Source organism: Pecten maximus, chromosome 5 (genome assembly GCF_902652985.1).
Source record: "Pecten maximus chromosome 5, xPecMax1.1, whole genome shotgun sequence".
NCBI lineage: Eukaryota > Metazoa > Mollusca > Bivalvia > Pectinida > Pectinidae > Pecten > Pecten maximus.
Window position 1 is genome coordinate 7867414 of NC_047019.1, and position 16565 is coordinate 7883978.

At 40.5% G+C, this 16565-nt stretch overlaps 1 protein-coding gene across 5 annotated transcripts in view; it reads left to right on the plus strand.

Annotated features, from left to right (window-relative positions):
- The window catches only part of LOC117327029 (proline-rich protein 5-like), a 43518-nt gene that overhangs the window by 13338 nt on the left and 13615 nt on the right, over nucleotides 1–16565 (plus strand). The window contains exon 1 of one of the 5 annotated variants that reach the window (XM_033883846.1): nucleotides 6938–7675. The exons of the other annotated variants lie outside the window; for them this stretch is intronic. Coding sequence (XP_033739737.1) covers nucleotides 7605–7675 — 71 coding nt within the window. The 5' untranslated portion in view covers nucleotides 6938–7604. Of the gene's footprint in view, nucleotides 1–6937; nucleotides 7676–16565 lie in introns of those variants that run through there. 5 annotated transcript variants of the gene reach the window in all.

Below are 16565 nucleotides of genomic sequence, written 5' to 3' on the forward strand. Positions count from 1 at the left end.
TTTTTGACATCAAATCTTTTACTTGGTAATTAATCACAATGACATTTCAGAAGATTGAGGACCACGTTAAAACACGGTTAAATAATGTACGTATATGTCTTGGTATACATTTTCACGTACCCTTAACTTAACCAAATGATAATTTGTTGGTAATTAAAACAAATAACTCAAAAACGAAAGAAGAAAATAACCAACTTAAAATAAATATTTGAGATCCAATTTTTCTATAAAGGAATAAAATATGTGATTTATTATGAAATGTTCATTAATGATTAAACACTTAAGATGCATGTAAGTTTAAGATAAATTCATATATTAAATAACAAAAGTAAAGTTTGTTACGGCTGTATAGCGTGTGTTTCTGTTTCTTGAATGCAGATGTCGTAAAATAAATCAATTGTAAATATATGTGACGTCATAAGCATTCGTTATCCTGGAGGTGTAGTACGTTTATTTAAAAGGGGTAATATTGACAAATACGCGTCTGGCTTAATGCGTCACGAATTGGAACAAATACCGTGCAATTTGTTTCTACATTAAATCTATTTGCATCTTTCAGCAAACTTTGTGACAGTATATACAATTTTTACAAATATAGAGCCTTCTAATAAAATCCAACAACAGAACCCAGTTGAAAGTGCATGACATCGACAGACAGACAGACAAACAAACGGACGGACGGACGGAAGATCTTGCTGGCTGAACACGTACATGTAGATAGGAAAAATTAGTGTGCAAAAGAAGCATTTTTATTGTGACCATGTATGATTCCATACAATAAATCTCCACCTCTGGGTTGCGAGTTCGAAACCTACGTGGGGCAGTTGCCAGGTACTGACCTTAGGTCAGTGGTTTTTCTCCTGGTACTCCGGCTTTCCTCCACCTCCAAACCTGGCACGTCCTTAAATGACCCTGGCTGTTAATAGGACATTAAACAAAATAAACCAACCAAAACTGATCGTTTTCAAGCCGGTATGCTGTGTAGTTATACTTGTCTATATGTTTATAAAACCAACAGATTTGACCGTGAAATATCGACCATGTTTTTCCGCATTGTATATATCTGTGATAAGATCTGGGTAAGCGTAATTACTTAGCCGAGAATCGGGAGAACTTGGAGTTAATCAGCTCGGAGGGCAACAACTACAACTAATGGTGACTTCGAAACGATTGGCCGATTGACCATATTGCGGTGTTGGCGTTCGGAACTGACCTTTTAGAACTGACCATATGTGTTTTCTGTATCTCAAATCCTTTGCGTGTTGACCTAGTGGTTGAAATCTACAACATCTGGATTATTTCTCATTTCCCGAGAGGAAACATTGAAGTAGACATTAATGTTTGTGTACACAATCATTTTTGTTATCAGAAACTGAATAAATATCATCCATTCGGAGTCCTATTTATTACGCCGATCATGGTGGATATAAGGGCCAGTCGCGGGACTGTATCGGCAATAAACTATAGCATTGGGGACCATCTCAATCAATTTTCAAATATCTGCATTCTGATTGAACGGTTATTGCATGGCATAAATTCTCTGATTAATTGGCTATGATTGTCTATATTTAAGGACGCACATTCGATGGTCTCTCATCATTTTATAAAGGAAAAGGTGTTCTATGATCAGTTGGAAATGCGATGGGCGCAGAATGTGTGAGCTTTACGTGTATACCCTGTTTGTGTAGCTTTAACTTGACATGAAACACCGATTTGTGTTGACTGCCTTGTTTCAGTAGAAGATGCATAGCTCATTCGGAGTAATGTCCAATGTTTTGACATTTGCATTTCATTGCCAAAAGATTCCATCCCGGATAATGTTCCACTACAGACGGCGAACGAGCAATTGATTTGTACTACAGAGCGTAAGGTTCTGGAACTGTATTCGTATAGAAATATATGGGCAATACTGTAAGTTAAGCGCCAGTATACATATATTTGGCAAGATTGATGTTCTGGAGACTGGTATTGGTAGCCGTCTTAATGCATACGGAACTCGTAAAGAACGACCTAATGTCGATGGATTGTACAGGCCAAGCGAAACACACAGTGCGCATAGTGGTTCGCGTGATATGCATTTCACATTAGCAGGGTCAACTCTTGAAGAAAAAAAAACCGCCTTTACGTAATTGTGGTATTTGTCATTTGTTAAAAGATTAAGCAAATTTACTTCATGTTACTTTGGAAGCAGGTCATTGGTCCTGCATTTGGACCAATGACAGCTGTTCCAGCATGAATGTGAGTATGTTGTTTGCTGGGTTTAACGCCCCATGAACAGCAAGAGTCATTTTAAGGCGGGCTCTCCTTGTAGTAGCTGGTGACTACCTGACTCAACAACAAACGAGGGGCCCAAAGTATGCAATCTAGAGCAATTAGGGTAAAGTGTCTTGCCCAAGGACACAACTATGACATGAGAGACCGGTCCGTTTCTCATCTTCTGGAGAAACAAAAACCGACAAAAACCGACAAAAACCACGCACCTAGGATCTTTAACAGAGGTAACGTTATCATGTTAAGTTGGTAAAAATATAACTTTATAGTCCGACATTGTTTGGCCAAAATAACAATTAAAGAAACTTGTTGGACGCGGCAACCCTGTCGCTATTGCAGAAGGTGAAATCCATTGCTATCTATACCAAAATACTTGACTTGTACATATGCAGCAGTTTTTATACGTCCGTCAACAACGGGTCGTATTATGGTATACTCTTCGCTGTCCGTCCGTCCGTCCGTCGTCCGTCAGCATGGTCCGGAGCATCGTTTGGCAAAAGATATCTGATGTTGTATAAACGTAGGTTGTGACTAAATGAAGGATGTTGTCCACATGAGGTGAGAGAAAGGGGCCCAATATGGGAAATATAGAAGAAGAAGAAACTTTGAAAAATACCGTTTCTTCTTCAAGAATGACAGGATTTGGCCCAGCTGTAGTTTGAACCATTCGGAGAGACAGTTCACAAGAAGGAAAGTATTTGAAATATAACTTTGATTAGAATATTTGGCCATAATTGCTGAAATGTTCAGGTGAGCGATGCAGGCCTCTTGAACAACATTACATATCCTTTGCCCAATAATGTTCCACACCAAAATCCATTCAGGTGTTTAGGACTAGTAGAGATTTAAAGGAGTTACCTCAACTTACCCTACTGTGTCCCGTTCCTCCGGCCCCAGGGGAGCCAAACTCTCCGAGCTAAATCCATTAGATCTCTTTTGCCCAATAATGTTCCCTACATATTTTTCTCGAATAAGAATATTTTTATATGTTATAGATTAAAAGTTGGTAATTAGATAGTCAGTTTTTATTTGTTCTTTTATTTTGAAAACGTTAGTTTGAATTGTTTAAACTGTTTTTATATTTAATCGAATTTCAAGATCAGTTTGAACTGAAAAAAGAAAAGAAAGGATATCAAAACATGAAATAAAGAACATATTTTATTTATCATCATCATCATCACCATCACCACCACCACCACCGCCATCACCGCCATCACCATCATCACCATCATCATCATCATCATCATCTAATTGAGTTATATGTTCGGGACAGACGCTTGCGGTTTTCCTAAAGTTCTACTATTCTTTATCTCCTCGATCTTTCTCTCTTTCTTTTCCCACTTCTCCCTCAGGCCTTCTAGTCTTTTTTCTCTTTTCTGTCGAGCTCGCTCTAATTTCTCCTCAGTAGATATCTTGTTTGGTCTCTCTATCTTTGGAATTTTGGCCAATTTTGCATTGACTCTTGCTATTTTTGCTTCGGCTGTTTGTTCCCTTTTGAGCCGTGCTTGCTCAATTCTGGCGTTTACCTTTCCTTTGTCATTTTCCCGGATTTCCAGAGATGAATTTGTCATTATCTTGGCCGCCTCTAATCGCTCGCGCTTGTCTTTCTCCTTTGCTTCACGCTTTGCCGCCGCTAATTGTCGTCTGTGGTCAGACAGTCGCGCCATTTTGCCTTTACCTTTTAAAGCTTCGTCCTTTAAAAATACTGCTTCTGCTTCTCGGTTCTGAGGAGATAACTTACATGTACTAACACTTCTCGTGTTAAGCGGTGGTAAGATTCGTGGTTTTTGGGCGATTAGTTTTGAAGTGTCCCTTGTATATTGTGGAACTCCCGGTAACTGACGAGAAGCGTCATTTGAGGCCGACCGATGTTGGATTTCGTCATTGAATTTCACCGTGAACGCCACGCCTCCTGATCCCTTATTTGGTATGATTCCTTCCTCCCTCAGCTGCATCAACACTGTCTGTTCAGTTTTTCGTGCAAGATTCAACATTGAAGTGCCTTCATTCACGGCTACACCCACTGGGTCTCCGATGTGGATAGTTTGAACCTATGGTTGGAAGATGTGTTATACTGAATGCAAAACTGTGTGATTTAAAGCCAGAATATTTATGCAACCACAAAAAATAAGGTATCAAAATTACTATATGAAATATCCTATACCTAGCTAAAAACTAAGGACGTTCCATCCCCCGGGTGCTTTTTAACGGAGTGAAGCGTCACTGGTTCGAGCCGCAGCACGGACATGCAGGGTATTTTCTCAATACATGTAAATATATATTAAAAGACGGTTAATACACATACTGTTGATGATTTTAAACGCTACTGAAACATTACCTCCGTAATGAGACTTAGAATCTGGATTGACGAGATTAAAATACATAATATAAAATGCAGCTGTTTATCAAAACGGTTGGTAGATTCTAGTTTAATACTGAAGCAGCAATCCGCCTGAGTGTGTCATAAGTGATCAGAATCACCTTGGTACGTTTGTGATCTCGTCCAAACAGCGCCCTTAATCGGCCTCTCTTTGGTTTCTGTTCATACTCCGTAGTCTTTGCGTAACTGCATCCCATGATTTTTGGAGAAAAGTAAAAAAGCTCCGATCGCGAAATGGATGAAGCGTACATAGAAACAAGGTATTGTGACGTCATACTATTTTAGACACAGTGACGTCATAATACAGCGGAAGTATCGGACTGCAAGGAGACGGTTTAGTAGACTGGATTACCTGTTTTAGAATCGTTTCCCTCCGCTAGGCGGGGCTCACCAATACTTTATATGAAAAAGGCAATGTCCGAAACCAGAGCAATGCGGATTTTGTTTTTAAATTTGTGTATTTAGTTTAAGGAATAAAACAAATTTTACAATAATTTGAAATTACGAAAATCTAAAATTTTAATCGAAAATTATATTTTACCGTAATCATCACTGATAAAAAAAACTGAACTCTGAAAAAAGGAAAAGGGATTCCTAAATGTTTTTAAAGATTTCTAAAAATCCTTCGAATATGATAATTTCAGCAATTTAAAAGACTCAATGCTAACTATTTTCAATCGTTTGCTTTTCTCAAGTTCTGAAATACAAATACAAAATATGTATACTGTTCTCTTATACTATGATTGATTTTAAATGATGTACGGAGGACGGGTCGGGTACGGGGTTGTCGTACATGCTTTCGCCTCCATCGCATCTCTCTCTGTAGCAAGTGATATTGGGGTCATTTTCGAAGAAAAGTGGCCTCAGAAGACAGTTATTAAAGAAGATAATGATTCATACACATGAGAAGTATATGATCTCATGAATCGTCCGATAGTCCGATAAATTGAGGTGGTAGAAATATATCTTTGCGCCCTCCCCCATACCCAGTGCGATCATTTCTTACATCGTATGTGTGCCTGTGGTAGATGTTGTGAGTGGGGTTGGAGTTATAGTTCTCCAAAGCAAGAAAGTTCTCCTGGTTAAAATTGCCTCTCTCGCAAATCTACAAATATCTATCTTTCCTTTCACATCAAACCCTCTCCTCCATCCAGCCTTATAATGAATCTTCCTTTCCGCCCGCCGCCTCCCCGCACCCCGCAACACTAATCTCCTACATTCATTTTAGCTCACTTGCCCGAAGGACGTCCGTCCATCGTTGCAGAGCTCTTGTTGGAGATGTCGGATCCTATGTTGAATTTCATACAAGTAAATCATCTTCAAAATTACCATATACTCGTAGATAGAAAATTTATAAAAGAGAAACTTGAATGCACGATTGTGCTTGTGACACTGGTATATGTTGGGAATATCTAGAGAAATGGTAATTTCCAACTTGGATTGATATCGGCTTTACTGACATACGAAACAACGGATCATAATTGAATATGATACATATCAATTTTATGGTGTTCTGTTAGGGCATAAACGCGAAGGAGCAAAAAACACAATCACGAAGGAGCGAAGTTCCATCGCTCTTTCGCCATCGTGTTTTCGCTCCTTCGCAATCGTATTTTCGCTCCTTTGCGTTTAGGTCGAAGGAGCGAAGGAGCGATATTGGAAATCTGGCCCTAACGGAACACCATACAATGTTCATACTAAGTTACGGGTAACATCTTGAGGAGTAAAAATAGTTATAAGTAATATTATAGTGATGTTCTTATACTTTTATTGAACTCGGCGTCACTGAGTCTCGAATGAAATATTATATATTTCTCATATATCAATATTTGAACCACAGTGTATTGGGAGCACCTGAGGGCCAACGCGAGCAGATGTTGCCGGTTCAGTACAAGTACAGGCGACCTGTACATAGTATTTGCCTTAAACGTCAATTGGCGTATTATAGAAGCATGTTTCACATCACGCAATGGGAATTTCTGTGCCAAAAAAAATCCTAACGGAATCGCGTGTGATAGCAAATCAGAGAATGTGTTTCTGAAAAACGTGAAATACACTTGTTAACACGTGTGTTGACACATTTACCATGGACTCATGTGTTTCTTTATCTGTCTCAGTACACGAGGACATACTGTATAAGATAACCATCACTTGTCTCTGAATCAAAGGTCAGATATCTATCTGTATTTCCGGTTTATGAATTGGCGACCTTTGTGAACTATGGACTATTGATAACTGTCCGCAACAAATCGTGTGTATTTCTATATCCATATCTATATGCGAGATAAGTGGATTATTTCGCGTGCTTTTGAGCATTCTTGTGCATGGTTGCCGAGTCTCCTTTTAGTTGTTATACCTGTGATCATTGATTGACGTCCCGGTTCCTACGTGTGTGTATCTCTGTTAAGTTCGACCATTAGTCTCAATTGGTTTGGTTTCTGCATGAAGTCCCTCTACGACTATTGGTTCCGTTTTCCGGTAGTAATCTGTCACCGGTCAAAGTGTTGATGTTGTGGTCACTATCACCGGTCAAAGTGTTGATGTTGTGGTCACTATCACCGGTCAAAGTGTTGATGCTGTGGTCACTATCATCGGTCAAAGTGTTGATGCTGTGGTCACTATCATCGGTCAAAGTGTTGATGATGTGGTTCCGATTGCCGGTAGTAATCTGTCAGCGGTCAAAGTGTTGATGTTGTGGTCACTATCACCGGTCAAAGTGTTGATGTTGTGGTCACTATCACCGGTCAAAGTGTTGATGTTGTGGTCACTATCATCGGTCAAAGTGTTGATGCTGTGGTTCCGATTACCGGTAGTAATCTGTCAGCGGTCAAAGTGTTGATGTTGTGTTCACTATCACCGGTCAAAGTGTTGATGCTGTGGTCGCTATCATCGGTCAGTGTGTTGATGTTATGACCATTTGTTAATCCGGAAGTAGTTACTCGTGTCCGGAAGTATGTCGGACGAAGATTTGAGGCGGATTGTAACAGATCCTATCCTCCGATTGAACAGACACGCCGTGTCTACGTGAGTATTATACTAAACGTGTATCGCTGTAATGAAAATTTTAAAAGAGTATACTCGATTTCATCCTTCCACTCATCCAATTATCCGTATTTCCAGAGTATCTCGCATTATCAGTCTTGCGAGTTACTCTGACATAGTTTTCACGTCAATATTATTTACGCCTGATTTGTTTGTCATTTGCTGAGTTTATCGCGGAATTAACAACGGTGGTAATATTGAGTTGAATTCGCATTGTAGTAGCTGATGGCTACCATAATGGCGATCACTGCTCGAGAGGGTCATCTTATTTTTTCTAGAGCAATAAGAGTAAAGTGTATCATATATGGAAACATCCACAACTTAACGGCACAGAATTGATCACGATATTAGCTTCACGAGAAGAGCAAACATCCAAGTAAAAGTTCGAACCATTCACCTCAGATCTTCATCAAAAATTAAATTAGTACGATGCCTCTTTTGACAGTGGTAACGCCTATATGTCGACTTTAGAATACATTGGGAGTGTTTTGTCGTACATTCAGATAATATTGCGTTTTTATAAGCCATTGTATGGTATACATGATAGTTTAGACAGATGTTGTTGTATAAATCATTGAAAGGTGTTGTAGGTAATATACATATGTAGATTATATCGCCGATTTGACCCTTGACCTTGTTGGAACAGTTTCAATGGCATGATAACGTATTTACATACATGTATATCAGCACATCCTATCTCTTACGAAATCTATAAATAAATGTGCTTTACACTTCAATGTCTATTGTACAGTACTTAGAGTACTCGATTTACTTTGATAAGTTATCGGAGCAGTAAGCAAAAGTTCAAAGTTTCAAGGATCCCTGGCGAGTATATATATATTTGTTCGTCCCTTCTTGTAGATACAGTTGGCGAATTTCGAATTAAAAACCTGCTGTTCCGATTGCATAATCTTAAGAGGCATATTGATTCTGAATCTAAAGTTTTTCTTTAGCTAGCCTTTCATAATGTCTTCCCTGACACTGCCTCAATCTTGCCCTTTATATTGAGCGTTAACTCTTGTAAGGAAAGCCACGGTTTGGTCCTCATGCCGTCTACTAATACTTTATATTATCTGCCTGATGTTCAGCATTGATTGGGATGCACAGGGAAGATTTGAAATATAGAAATAGGTAAAACGGAAAAAAAACTTATATTTGGTCCGGCGATTAGTGATGTTTCAATGATGTCGACTTATATTTAAATTTGTTTACTTTCTTATCCTGGGCTTGTTTATTGTGCTACTTTGTTTACTTTCTTATCCTGGGCTTGTTTATTGTGCTACTTTGTTTCTGTTTAGTGTATGTTTAGAAAATTTCTTTGAGGAGTAACTCAGTAACCAAACATAATGCGGTGTTCTGTAGTTCACAGAGATAATTAGAAATAAATAAAAATGTAATCTTGGCAACATAACTGGATAAATCTCCTCGTCACTGACAGAGGGTTTTCGGCATGTCTTTACTACATATCAGTGTGACGTCACTGACATAGGGTTTTCAACATGACTTTGTCTTTACTTAATATCAATGTGACGTGTGACAGGTTTTACAGCTTGTCTTCAATATATATCAGTGTGACGTCACTGACAGGTTTTACAGCATATCAGTGTGACGTCATTGACGGGTTTTCCAGCATATCAGTGTGACGTCACTGACAGAGGGTTTTCAGCATGACTTTGTCTTTACTTTATATCAGTGTGACGTCACTGACAGGTTGTAGAGCATGTCTTTACTTTATATCAGTGTGACGTCACTGACAGGTTTTACAGCATATCAGTGTGACGTCACTGACAGAGGGTTTTCAGCATGACTTTGTCTTTACTTTATATCAGTGTGACGTCACTGACAGGTTTTAGAGCATGTCTTTACTTTATATCAGTGTGACGTCACTGACAGGTTTTACAGCATATCAGTGTGACGTCACTGACAGAGGGTTTTCAGCATGACTTTGTCTTTACTTTATATCAGTGTGACGTCACTGATAGGTTTTACAGCATGTCTTCAATATATATCAGTGTGACGTCACTGATAGAGATTTTCCAGCATACCTCCACTAGCCCTATATGTTAGTGTGACGTCACAGACAGGAGTTTTCAGCATGTCTTCACTATAAATCAGTGTGACTTCACTGACATAGGGTTTTTAGTTGATAACCCCTTAATCAACGTATGATTTTCTATTGAAAGATATACAGAATATCAGAGTTTCCTTAACTAAAATAATATTTTCCAATGAATATAGTTAGGGAATTTCTATATTTTAATAGATGTTCTTGAAAATGTACCCTAAAGGTGGTTTACTACCGTTAATAGATTGAATGGACATTCACTTCAAACTTACATTATAAAATAACTGCAAAAACTGCTTACTAGAATCACGAATCAAAATGCTATATAAACACCACATCAACAATTGAAACCAATATATACAATGGCAGATAAGGTAAATCTAAGATATATTCGACGTACACATGTTTAACATTTGCGTTTCCAACCTAAAAACTAATTCAATATCCAGTTTATATTTTATACAAAATAATTAAACCGTCACGGAGTACGACAGGGGGTCTTGTTTTTGAAATTACAATATACATTTTGTCTGCGGTGTTAAATTGCAATTTATAAACGTCCCGTACTGTGTAGTAAATATAATTATGTAATTAAGCATCAGACAAAACACATGCACATGCCAGATTTAGGGAGCATTCATTTAAAAATTGCGAAAATAATAATTTAGTTCATAATATTTTCAGAACAAAAGTGTTGTTCAAATTCAAAACTAACTTCATGAAAAGTTGCGTGTGAATTACGAAAGAAAGTAATGACTTAAGCTTACAGGGTTCACGGAGAAATCCCATGACAGGAATATAATATAAGTAATTTGATGAAAACAATCCTGTGTCACTGGTTTAGCAGACATGTTGATTTGTGACGTCATACGCCGAACTGTGGCATGAGCGCTGTGCCGTGTCAACGTGCTGGGTTTATCAAAGTGCATCACTTATGCAATTATCATTTAAGAATACATATCGGTAAGCATGCAATTAAGGCATAAAGAATCCATGTTTTATATAATTTATATAATATTTTGTGCAGATCAACCTGATGTTTACACCCTGTTCAGGTCAAGTTGACCTATTTTGAGACGATGTTTCTGAATATGTGGACCTCAAATATGAGGTTGTGTATACATAAAGGGAAGCAATATTGACTAAACTTGTGAAAGGTCAGCTCCACGCTCAGTTCTATATTAATCTATAGAGATGTTCGAGAGGCGGCTAGAATTACATACGATCGCCCTTTACAATCCCCAAGCACTAATTCTGAAAGACATAATCTTTCTGTTAGTCTACACGACGGTTCATCTGGGAATTCAAACAGAGCATCTTCAGGCACGTTTAGGAGTGTGGAGTCGGGGTATTGTCAAAATATCTTCCAAGAGCTTCAATTTTCATCCAATTTGGAGAGTAAAAAACAGAAAAAAGACGGAGGGATGGGGGTAGAGAGGAGGGGGGGGGGTGGAGAGGGTGGTGGTGGATTTTTTGCTAAGTAAGGACCTTGGGGAGTCAACAGGAGGAGGTTCAAGCCTCGAGTCAGATTCACTTAGTCTGAAACCTTCAGTCGTCTCAAAATTCCGTCGGAAAAGATACCCGTACGGAGGAGACATCTTTCACATATGAGAGAAAGTTAAAATCAAATTAATTTAGATTTGCATCAGTCAAAAAATTGTTATTGCATTGAATAAAAATATTTTCATATGAAAATTGTCGTCGAGGGAAAAGAAAGTAATTTTACAGAAATCATTTTGACTTTTTGTTTTTGTCAACTTGGCGATGGTGTATACGGGTAAAAGATCATTCAGTGTTAAGCTGCCATTATGTCACATTCGCATTCATCTGAATAGTGACACGGTTCTTTTTAAATATAATCCAATCCTCAAAATCAAAAAAAATCATTGAATCGTGGGACTGTTGCGACTTCCCATCCAGATTTTGACACCCTACAATGTAATATCATTTTTTTGAAAGGGGCAAATATCGTGCTAGTTTTTGTACAATCTTGTATGATATTTCGAATTATTTTTGATAAAACCTGACTTTAATGACGTCCTGTATCATCCGATCATACCTACACATATTCCACTGTTATTGCAGGCACTGACTTTACCGACAAACAGTCATATAAGGCACATTGAATTTACCGTCACACTGTCATATCCGACACACTGACCTTACCGACACACAGTCATATCAGACATACTGACCTTACCGACACACAGTCATATCCGACACACTGACCTTACCGACACACAGTCATATCCGACAAACTGCCTTTACCGACACAAAGTCATATCCGACACACTGACTTTACCGACACACAGTCATATCCGACACACTGTCATATCCGACACACTGTCATATCAGGCACACTGACTTTACCGACACACTGTCATATCCGACACACTGACCTTACCGACACACTGTCATATCAGGCACACTGACCTTACGACACACAGTCATATCCGACACACTAACCTTACCGACACACAGTCATATCCGACACACTGACCTTAACAACACACTGTCATATTCGACACTGACTTTACCGACACACAGTCATATCCGACACACTTACCTTACCGACACACAGTTATATCCGACACACTGACCTTACCGACACACAGTCATATCCGACACGCTGACCTTACCGACACACTGTCATATCCGACACACTGACCTTACCGACACACAGTCATATCCGACACACTTACCTTACCGACACACAGTCATATCCGACACACTAACCTTACCGACACACAGTCATATCCGACACACTGACCTTACCGACACACTGTCATATCCGACACACTAACCTTACCGACACACAGTCATATCAGACACACTGACCTTACCGACACACAGTCATATCAGACACACTGACCTTACCGACACACAGTCATATTCGACACTGACTTTACCGACACACTGCTATATCCGACACACTGACCTTACCGACACACAGTTATATCCGACACACTGACTTTACCGACACACTGTCACATCCGACACACTGACTTTACCGACACACAGTTATATCCGACACACTGACTTTACCGACACGAAGTCATATCCGACACAACGACTTGACCAACACACTGTTATATCCGACACACTGACCTTACCGACACACTGTCATATCCGACACACTAACCTTACCGACACACAGTCATATCCGACACATTGACCTTACCGACACACAGTCATATTCGACACTGACTTTACCGACACACTGCTATATCCGACACACTGACCTTACCGACACACAGTTATATCCGACACACTGACTTTACCGACACACTGTCACATCCGACACACTGACTTTACCGACACACAGTTATATCCGACACACTGACTTTACCGACACGAAGTCATATCCGACACAACGACTTGACCAACACACTGTCATATCCGACACACTGACCTTACCGACACACTGCCATATCCGACACACTAACCTTACCGGCACACAGTCATATCCGACACACTGACTTTACCGACACACAGTCATATCCGACACACTGACTTTACCGGCACACAGTCATATCCGACACACTGACTTTACCGACACACTGTCATATCCGACACACTTACTTTACCGACACACTGTCATATCCGACACACTGACTTTACCAACAAACTGTCATATCCGACACACTGACTTTACCGACACACTGTCATATCCGACACACTAACCTTACCGACACACTGCCATATCCGACATACTGACCTTACCGACACACAGTTATATCCGACACACTGACCTTACCGACACACAGTCATATCCGACATACTGACCTTACCGACACACAGTTATATCCGACACACTGACCTTACCGACACACAGTCATATCCGACATACTGACCTTACCGACACACAGTTATATCCGACACACTGACTTTACCGACACACTGTCATATCCGACACACTGACCTTACCGACACACAGTCATATTCGACACTTACTTTACCGACACACTGCTATATCCGACACACTGACCTTACCGACACACAGTCATATCCGACATACTGACCTTACCGACACACAGTTATATCCGACACACTGACCTTACCGACACACAGTCATATCCGACATACTGACCTTACCGACACACAGTTATATCCGACACACTGACTTTACCGACACACTGTCACATCCGACACACTGACTTTACCGACACACAGTTATATCCGACACACTGACTTTACCGACACGAAGTCATATCCGACACAACGACTTGACCAACACACTGTCATATCCGACACACTGACCTTACCGACACACAGTCATATCCGACACACTGACTTTACCGACACACTGCCATATCCGACACACTAACCTTACCGGCACACAGTTATATCCGACACACTGACCTTACCGACACACAGTCATATCCGACATACTGACCTTACCGACACACAGTCATATCCGACACACTGACTTTACCGTCACACTGTCATATCCGACACACTGCCTTTACCGGCACACAGTCTTATCCGACACACTGACCTTACCAACACACTGTCATATCCGACACACTGACCTTACCGACACACAGTCATATCCGACACATTGACCTTACCGACACACAGCCATATCCGACACACTGTCATATCCGACACACTGACCTTACCGACACACAGTCATATCCGACATACTGACCTTACCGACACACAGTTATATCCGACACACTGACTTTACCGACACACTGCCATATCCGACACACTAACTATACCGACACACTGTCATATCCGACATACTGCCTTTACCGCCACACTGACATAACCGACACATTGACTATACCGATACACAGTCATATCCAACACACTGACTTTACCAACACAGTCATATCCGACACACTGACTTTACCAACACAGTCATATCCGACACACTGACTTTACCAACACAGTCATAACCGACACATTGACTATACTGACACACTGACATAACCGACACATTGACTATACCGACACACTGTCATATCCGACATACTGCCTTTACCGCCACACTGACATAACCGACACATTGACTATACCGACACACTGCCATATCCGACACACTAACTATACCGACACACTGTCATATCCGACATACTGCCTTTACCGCCACACTGACATAACCGACACATTGACTATACCGATACACAGTCATATCCAACACACTGACTTTACCAACACAGTCATATCCGACACACTGACTTTACCGACACACTGTCATATCCGACACACTGATCTTACCAACACACAGTTATATCCGACACAATGACTTTACCAACACACTGTCATATCAGACACATTGACTTTACCGACACACAGTCATATCCGACACATTGACCTTACCGCCACACAGTCATATCCGACACACTGACCTTACCGCCACACAGTCATATCCGACACACTGACCTTACCGACACAAAGTCATATCCGACAAACTGCCTTTACCGACACACTGTCATATCCAACACACTGACTTTACCAACACACAGTCATATCCAACACACTGACTTTACCAACACACAGTCATATCCGACACACTGACCTTACCGACACACAGTCATATCCGACAAACTGCCTTTACCGACACAAAGTCATATCCGACACACTGACCTTACCGACACACAGTCATATTCGACACACTGACCTTACCGACACACAGTCATATCCGACACACTGACCTTACCGACACACAGTCATATCCGACACACTGACCTTACCGACACACAGTCATATCCGACACACTGACCTTACCAACACAGTCATATCCGACACACTGACTTTACCGACACACAGTCATATCCGACATACTGACTTTACCGACACACAGTCATATCCGACACATTGACCTTACCGACACACAGTCATATCCGACACACTAACCTTACCGACACACAGTCATATCCGACACACTGACCTTACCAACACAGTCATATCCGACACACTGACTTTACCAACACAGTTATATCCGACACATTGACTTTACCGACACAGTCATATCCGACACACTGACCTTACCGACACAAAGTCATATCCGACACAACGACTTTACCGACACAGTCATATCCGACACACTGACCTTACCGACACAGTCATATCCGACACACTGACCTTACCGACATGCTGACTTTACCGACATACTGACTTTACCAACACACAGTCATATCCGACACACTAACCTTACCGACACACTGTCATATCCAACACATTGACTTTACTGACACACTGTCAAATCCGACACATTGATTTTACCGACACACTGTCATATCCGACTCACTGACTTTACCGACACACTGCCATATCCGACACATTGATTTTACCGACACACTGTCATATCCGACACAACGACTTGACCAACACACTGTTATATCCGACACACTGACTTTACCGACACACAGTCATATCCGACACACTGACATTACCGACACACAGTTATATCCGACACACTGACATTACCGACACACAGTCATATCCGACACACTGACATTACCGACACACAGTCATATCCGACATAATGACCTTACCGACACACAGTTATATCCGACACACTGACATTACCGAAACACTGTCATATCCGACACACTGACCTTACCAACACACAGTTATATCCGACACACTGACTTTACCGACACACAGTCATATGCGACACACTGACCTTACCGACACACAGTTATATCCGACACACTGACTTTACCGACACACAGTTATATCCGACACATTAACCTTACCGACATACTGTCATATCCGACAAACTGACTTTACTGACCTACAGTTATATCCGACAAAAGGACTTTACCGACACAAAGACATAACCGACACACTGCC